This window comes from Mobula birostris, chromosome 7 (genome assembly GCF_030028105.1).
Source record: "Mobula birostris isolate sMobBir1 chromosome 7, sMobBir1.hap1, whole genome shotgun sequence".
Lineage (NCBI taxonomy): Eukaryota > Metazoa > Chordata > Chondrichthyes > Myliobatiformes > Myliobatidae > Mobula > Mobula birostris.
The window spans coordinates 124,868,408-124,877,096 of record NC_092376.1 but is presented as its reverse complement, the minus strand read 5'-3'; the positions used below and the strand labels follow the sequence as shown (position 1 = coordinate 124,877,096).

The window sequence follows — 8,689 nt, the reverse complement described above, 5'->3', positions numbered from 1 at the left end:
ATGATTTATTCTGGGTAATTAATTAGGGCAATTACACCTACACCTACGTACAACCTGGTTTAAAAGGGCAATCACTCGACAGCAATGCTGTGAGGGGCATTTAATAGTGTTTTATTTACATCAATGGTTAGATTGATTTAAGACTGAAACTACACTGGACAGTTTGTTTAAGCTGTGGATTCCCGAAATACAGCCCTACCGGTTTATCATTCCGTCAGCAAAGACTGATTTTTGCCTTTAGCATAGCCCAAATGGAAATAGATAGTTCCATTAATTACATATTAAAGGTATGTTGCATAACACTAGCATTTATAAAGTACTTTTGAATCATTTGATTGGAATGCGTTGGAAAAGGACAATGTTAATGTTCCTGTTTCCACTTTGTTAAATTAATTTTTGAAATCGCTTACACTATACAAATATTTTCACGTTTGTAAGTATGTGAACAATGTTTGAAATACAGTTGAGCAGGGTGCAACAATAAAAGAAATTTAAAAATAAAAGTCTATTTACCAAAACAGTCCAAAAGAAGCCCCGTTGGGTTATATATAGTGAATGTTTACGATTATCGTTTTCGCAGATATTTCAGCTATTTTAACAGTCCGTGGTCGCAGACTTTAGTTCTGACTTTATTCAGATATCTCCAACTAAAGTTAATTTAAAATATTGTCAACTGACCTGAAATTAAAAGCTAAATATTTTGGTACATGAAAAGGCAACTTCAAAACGCAACTGTATTCCAGCTTCGTGTGTGCAGTCGGCAGCAGTGATTTGGTTTTAATCTTCATGCTGTTGTGGAGATGTTGACGACAAAAAAGAATACTGTCTTCGTTTCCTCGTTTCGGAATTTGGACTTGGATCAGAGAGTGAAATCGGCAGCATTCGGATAGACGAACTGTTTGAAGCAAAGGGCGAACGCTGTAGGGATCGATCAAAACTCGCCATCTGTTTGATCCGGTGCAAAAACAAATACCCACCGTTCTCTAAAGGCATCCGAATATCTCGATGTCGCTGTACACATTTGTAATTTATAATCTGAAAACCCACAACGGTGATAGCGAGAAAGTACGCGCATATTCTACTGTCCGTCAACGTTTCAAAATTGCTCTGTTTCTTTCTGAAAGCGATTACATACTGTTCTGAAGTAGGCGATGCAACAGACCAAGAACACAGTGCTTTTTGGCTAAGCTCTTACTTTTTTTCAGAAAGTTAGAATTTTATGAAAATGCTGATCCTGGAAATATTTATCATCAATGTGAGTCAGTGTGTATGTGGATGAAGTTTAAACTTACATTCCGGTGTCCAGTGTAATATTACGTCGTTTTAATTAATCTACCGCAGCAGAATACCATTGGACAGTAGTATTCGTGTGAATGCAGTCTGTTGTCATTTTTCATGTCTACTGTTATTTTTCTTATCATTAAAAATGTATAAAGTAGGAAGCAATGTGATGAGAATAATTAAGAACGATCTCTGCGGGGCAGGTAACTCCCTATAAATGTCATGAAGGGTATCCGGCGCCATGGTCCCTCAATACAAAATTTGCATTGCAAAATCAGTATAATTCAATCATTATTTCTCAAGCAATGTCTCATGAATTAAGCAATCAGGCACTGATTAACAGACCTTACAGTAAACAAATCACGAAAGTATACGGTTTCATGGCATAATTGATACAGAATGACATTTCTAAGCATAACATTATATTATACTAGACAACGAGGACGTTTGCAGAAGAAAACGTCGAACTCTAATAAAATCAGTTCGTTTTTGCTAGAAGAGTTCGTCTCAGCTGGAGAGTTGTTTGTATTCGAACTATAAAGTACATTAGGCTGGAATATCTGAATGTTGATTCTGCAGAGGAGAATGATGGTAAGCAGTAAAACGATTACAAGTGCCCATCACTTGACCCAGGTGTACAGTATACGATTTCATCAGATCGAAGTGCTTGTTTCATTTCGACAATATAGAGGAAACATATCAATTTAGATGTTACACCGAGTGGGGGATCGGCTCCGCAATCGACGTGTTTACTAATGTTTCCGCGCAGTGTATGGTTCAGGGAGAGATGCCTGGCGCTGCGGTAAATGATTGCCAACTAATTGTATGCCTGATTTGGGGGTCCACTACGCGCAAAAGAGTTAAGGTGGGACAAACGGAAGAGCGTTTTACTATTGTATAGTGCTGTCTGTGATAGTGTAACTGTAAAAAGAAACAAGACAATGCAGGCTGAAGAGACCAAAAGAACGGGAATGATTGTCAACCGTCTCACTCCGTATGGTGTATGTTTAATCATAGAGAGTGTCGCTGACGTGATTTTTTTCTCCTCTTTCTTGTAATCTTTTCCAGTTCGACTGTTCAGAGCTATCTAATCCTCAAACTTGTTGTCATTACTTATTTATTGATTGCTTGGCATTTGGGTGTAATTGAGCAAGGCGGCTCTAGCCTGAGGGGCGACCGGCGCTAGATGAGCAATTAAATCAGATTAAGGCAGTCTTTAAAGAGGCGGCTGGCGTGATTGATAACCGCGAACACATTCTTAAATAGAACTGCTACATCAAAAGAAACGCTTAAACACAAGGCTCTTGGAGAGTTCCACCAGCATGAACCAAATCATATAAAAAAAACTTCGGCAGGAGTTTGCCTCTAAATACCTTCTGCCCTATCGTCTTTTAATATTAAAAATCCACAGGAGTGGCAGACACTGTATTAATTAGTGCACCCACCCGTGAAAACTGGGTTTAAAACAGAATTCTCTTTCCTTGCGTTTGTCCGGTCTCAGTAATTAAACATGCTTAATTGGTATGCTGCCCGTGGAAATAGTGCAAAGTTAAAATAATGCTTTTCATATTGCACAGTAATTACAGAGTAGAACCCTTTTAAAGCAATAGACAAAATCAAAGTATAAAAAGGCCTTTCAAGAGTTACAGGAACCTAATAAAGTATGTCTGTATGGTGCTCTACTTTGCCCCCAGCTACAGCCAGAGTGGAGCCAAAGCAATCAACTTGAATAAAATAATAGCATTCCTTTTCTCATGCAATTTCATGCTCCCAGTGCAAATAAAATTATTTTCTCAATTTTCTAAATTATGAGGTGTGACTTCAAAGGTAATCAACCCCACTGACAGATGGCACTGGATGTTGTTTACTTCATTTTGCAAAACATTGCTTCTTATTAGTTAGTAAAGAGCTTTTAATATATGAGTACTTAATTATCATAACGCTTAATTTTGTAGTGATTTCAATCTTATTGCTAATAATTCCCAAGTCAAAGTTAGTTTTGAAACCTACTATTACATTCACACATACCTTTCAGGTGTTTTTTTTCTCAAAACTACTCTTAATGTTCATGTGTTGAATAGTTACTTTCTATTTTAACACGTTTGGCCAAATGAATAAAACCTTACAATAGGTAGGTATGTTGGTGGAACTCAGGTCAAGCAGTGGAGATTTCAGGACAAGACCCTTCTTCAGGCCAGTGTAGGTCCTTGTGTAGGTTTCTACACAAGCGCAATGCTTATAGTGCAATATATGGACAAAGTGCATTGTGTAGAAACCATATAATAAATTTATGCAATGAAGTGAGCTTTGACTTGAAGAAGGCTGTCATTTAGCTATGAATTTCTTTTAACTTTTGATGCACAGTATAAAATGTATTGATAGTCCCCATAAGATATAAAATTGGCTAGTTAAACAAAGAAAAGCAAGTCCCACACTTTCCAAGATGAGATGCACCAATTGTATTTGTACAAACTAAAAGCTTAATATGTCTATAGTTGAAAACAAAATCTGGTGAAAATCATCTTATTTGTCTGAGATGACTTAGCAGACTGAAGGGAATAAAAAACATGGTATTAGTAGGGTGTGGGAAACATCTTGTGGTTGAATGAAGTTGGAATTGTCTGACCTTTCGAAATACACAATTTACTGCTAAACACCAGAAGTTAAATTACATGTGAAATGAAATAGATGCAAACTGATGTTGAGCTCCATGTTTACACTGACTAGCAACAAACCATTTTTTCCCTTCTAGACTAGTCCCTGAATAAATTATATAGGTTAGAATTTTAAGTTCAAGTATACCATGTGCATTAGAAAGTAACATTCAAGATGTCACCTCATCAGGTTTTCATTATGTTGGCTATCTGGTTCATTAATCTAGTCAGTTTCAACCAGCATTTGATTCAAGTGAACTTTGAAATGCTAAACCCTGCATTATATCATGTTGAAACATAGATGCCAAGTAGGGGAAATTACATTATCTTAAAATTGACACCAACTAATATATAAAAAGCTTCCCTGGTTTTTGCAGGAGGGGAAAAACAGCACTTAAAAGGTTTGTCAGCACTTCGTGGGCAGGAGAGTGGAATGGAAGTATGAATCCTTAAATATAGAAAATAAACCCTTTTTCTATCAAAGCCTGTTTCAAGTAGGTGTTTATAACAAGATTTCAAAATGTTTAATACTCAAAGATTTACCTTGAAATAATTGTGTCTAATCCTGTGAATTTAACATGAATAATATCAGTTAATCTTCTCCATAAATACCAATTTAAGCACGTTGTCTCCACAGTGTGTGTTTGTTTTAGGCGCACTTAATGTTCATGTATCTGGAACGTAATAATGAAAACTAGATGGACCAGTGCAGTATAATATTCAACAATTACTTTAATTTATTCACAAATATAATGAATATAAGAAATAATAAATCTCCATATATATATAAAATAGTACATAGTATCCCTTTCAAAGGGATAGCAATCAAAACAATGTTAAAAGCGCTGGCATCGTTTCAAATATATTTCGAAGTTTTGAGTCTTTTATACTGATTTTGTTCTCAAGATAAATGGTACATGCTGTATCCGATAGGGGTGGCATAAAGTCCTACAGGTGGGACTGGGAGCATAGGTCTATGGAAAGGATACGTATGTCCATAAAGTGAAGCTCCGTGCATTGGGGAATTCATTGGAAAACTCAGACTCAACCCTGGGGGTAACATGGGTTTCGCTGCCATTTTGAACTTTTCCAGTTCGGCTTCCTGCAGTCTCTTTGCTTTGGCCCTGCGATTTTGAAACCAGATTTTAACCTGCGTTTCTGTGAGGTTGAGGGAGCTGGAGAACTCTGCTCTCTCCGCGATGGACAGGTACTGTTTCTGCCGGAATTTGCGCTCCAGAGCCAGGAGCTGAGAGGTGGTGAAGGGCGTCCTGGGTTTCCTGTTGGTTTTATGCTTTCTCAGTGTGCAAGAAGTGGGGCTCAAATGTCCTAGTAAAAATGAACGAATGACTTATCAATATTTCATGTCCACAGTGGAATTTATAAACTGATAACAATTTAACTTACGCCATTTACAGTAATGATTATTTTCCAGCACCGAAACAATATATCGTTAATCTTAACACTATAAAGAATATTTACCTAATTATGTTGGGATTGAACTACTGCTTGCTTATGTTGCAAATTTTATTCTAAACTTATTTTACACGACTGACATCTGTCCCAAAAATCTAGCGTTAAAGCAACTTTTCTTCAAGTATGCCTTCTGAGAGGCACTCCCGACATTAGGAGTATTGTGAACGATTTCTTTCTTGCCTATCAACTTGCCCATACATTGTTCGAAGTTTTACGGTCTGCCAAAGCCTGTATCATGAACAGTCGGCAACCCAAGTAAACATATAGTGTTTACGAGCTCTGGAGTCAAAAAGATCACCGTTAAAAATTTAAAACTTTGGAATTGGAAAAAAAAAGGTTTTTCTATATTCCGAATTACAATCCACCTCAGCTCAATTAAACAATGAATGGTTTACTTTTGTTCCCCCAAACCTGCATTAGAAAATAAAATTTACACAGGCACAGATCACGTAGACACATTATTCTGAAGCAAACTTACTATTTGGAGGCGGCGAGTAACTTGAATTTTTGCCCCACGGAACACAATCTTCTTCCTTGCAGTTTTCAGATTTCACCGGCGAACTGTCGTAAGTCTTTATAAAACCTTCCAGTGAGCAGGACGATTCTACAGGATTCTGCGAATCCCTGGCCATTGACTTGGAGGGATTCCTTTGCGAAGCGCTGCCGCCTGCTCCGTCCGTAGGAGGCACGGTACCTCTGAGAGGTTTCCGATCAGACATCAGCGCTTCCACACTAAAGGGAAGACTCGACACTTGGACTTTTTGATCGTTCAAAGCACTTTCAGCAACCCTTTGGATGTCTGAGTCAGAGGCGCTGCTATCCTTCATTGTTAAGACTTGTGGCGAAGACATCATGACGAGCAATAAAAAGACATAAAAAAAAGTTACAACTCTGGAGAAAGTGATCCTTTACCAAACTAAGCAACTTCTACAACTAAAGGGTCAGGGAGGCATGGAACTGCAGTAAAGGTTGCAAAACTTTACAAGGGGGCGAAACTTTCAGCCAATCAACGACGTCTGGCCGGGTGGTGCTGCAAAGCTACCAACAGGATTGGTTGTTGAAAGTGCCAGTAGCAGTAAATGATCGTTTTAAATAAATTAGTCTTTAATCAGATGGGCCACTCGCTGTGATGGGTTAGTGATAGCTGCGGGGCTCTAATCTCATTGTAAACATGAAGCTAATTAAGTGAAAAGGAAAGCCGCCGTCACTTTTCCCCCACCCATCCCCCGAAAAAAAATATGGGTGCAAAAAAAACAACCCCTCTAAAAACTTAACAAAGGACAATAAATGTGGGGAAAGAATAGATGTAATACTTTCTTCTTTGTGCCCAAAGCCACCTGTTCTGAGAACTGTCTGCCTTGCTAATTGCGTGGATAAACAGTCTGTCACGATTAGTCAGCAGGGTGAAGAGGCAGACAAGTGAGGTTGTTTGTAGGCGCCAGGATCGGCGACATCAAAGGCAATCTCCTTGGGGGACGCCGTGGAAAGTTTGGCCGGCTCCAGGAGCGACCCGCCCCCGCCGAACACGCCTCAACCCCCGGGCAGAGCTGATTCCAGAGCCCGTCCTGACTTTGAATTCAAGGATGGGAAAAGAAAGCGAGCAAAAAGAACATAGCGTAAACGCTTGTAAAACACCAGATTGCCAGTAGGGTTTAAAGTGAACATCCTGAATGTAAAATGCATGCCGTCAAATGCATTCCAATACAGCATTTATTAGTACAGTGTAAAGATCTAATAACAACTTGTTTCCTTCTTTCAAAAAACCTAATTATTTAGGAGTCCCTCAAAAATCAACTGAGTGGTGTCTTCACAATTAGTTCTTCTAAGCCAGATCTAAGTATATACATTGCACAAATGAACTATTTTTTTCAACAAATTAGGATGAAATGTTATTCTCAATTTTATGTTTTAAAAGTAAGTTAAAGTGATATTTGCTCCTAAGGTTTATATCAAGGTCTTGTATCTTGTCGAACGCTACTTTTCGCAATGAATTGGACTTGTCTTCATGCGACCCTGCGGCAGTTTGTACGCACAGGTGCCGACAGGTGATGTATGCTGTCAGATATGACGAGAGATGTTCGCAATCCGAAGCCTTTAAATTGAGTGAAAATGCTTTTGCTATACCGATATTTAAAAGTGCATCTATTGCTCAGTGAAGACTAAGAGTTTTAATTTAAATAGTAACCGGTTTATCATTTCAAGGCTGCAGAAATGAAATGGTCCAGATATCTATTCTGGAATGATCACCTTTTAGCTAATATGGAAAGAATAGTAGCATTTCTATAATTCCTTCACTGTTTCCACTGCATATCAACACCTTTCCTCTAGTTTTTGATTTTAGAATATGAGGCATAAGTTGCAGAGTTTTAATTCTTCTCCAACTTATATCGTACCTTATTTATGTATATATAGTGCTATGGTTCAAATTTTTACTGTTATGCGGTATGTATTACAGAACAATGGCCTCCTTATAGTTTAATATTCGTTCATTTGAAAGCAGCCGCAATTGCAATTGCGTTAACGCTGTAAAATTTGACGATACGGATGACAAAATGGATATACTGAACGAATCGTTGCTCTTAGTCAAATTCATTTGAGAAAGATTGCAACGTATTTTTAATTTCAAGTACAGTACACAATAATTATGCATCCGAGATATGTAACGGGCAACAATGGTACTCATATTGGTTCACGTGTTAACCATTAACCAAACTTTGTTTCTGCGCAAAGGCCGTTAGAATGGTTCAGGTCATATCTTGTAAATGCACTTTATCTTGTAAATGTACTCTATAGTAATATTCATTGATACTTTTACTACTAATTTTTAGCATTTCCATTTACGGATTTAAATTATGAGGGCTTCTATCACCTTTCATACTTTAACGCAATGCACAGTGAACCTAGTTCTTTAGTCGAGGTTTCAAATTTACTCACGTTAATTTAATAATAGGTTATATATTTGGGCTAGGATTTAAGCCGTTTATTGTTAACGTTGATTATTTTTCTGTTTGAGTACGGAATGCATCGTTTTACCCTTAATTAAGCAATTTTTTACGATATATATCAAACCACCCACAATCGCTATCTGAGTGGATTAAAAAGACAAGTATGTCCTAAATTGTTATTGTACTTAAATACAAAGGAAAGGAAGTCCTGTTTTTCTCTGGTGATAAATTTGAACATTTTGCTCGATCGGTTTATTAATAATTCACCCACTGCAAATGTCAGTTGTTTTAAAAAAGTTTTACGGATTTTAATCACTAATATTCGCTAAATATGCC

At 37.6% G+C, this 8,689-nt stretch overlaps 1 protein-coding gene across 1 annotated transcript; it reads right to left on the bottom strand.

Annotated features, from left to right (window-relative positions):
- Nucleotides 1-4,714: 4,714 nt before the first annotated feature.
- Nucleotides 4,715-6,363, bottom strand: msx2b (muscle segment homeobox 2b). Its single transcript, XM_072264426.1, has 2 exons — nucleotides 5,887-6,363; nucleotides 4,715-5,261 (listed from the first exon to the last, which is right to left on the bottom strand). Exons 1-2 carry the CDS (start codon nucleotides 6,260-6,262, stop codon nucleotides 4,837-4,839), a joined length of 801 nt encoding a protein of 266 aa, XP_072120527.1. The 5' UTR covers nucleotides 6,263-6,363; the 3' UTR covers nucleotides 4,715-4,836.
- Between the last annotated feature and the right edge of the window lie 2,326 nt (nucleotides 6,364-8,689).

What these genes read in the sequence shown, in the direction of transcription:
- msx2b (XM_072264426.1), bottom strand. Translation starts at nt 6,262, where the DNA reads ATGATGTCTTCGCCACAAGTCTTAACAATGAAGGATAGCAGCGCCTCT. An exon ending in TTACTCGCCGCCTCCAAATA is followed by an intron (nt 5,262 to 5,886) that starts GTAAGTTTGCTT and finishes CATTTTTACTAG; the next exon opens with GACATTTGAGCCCCACTTCT.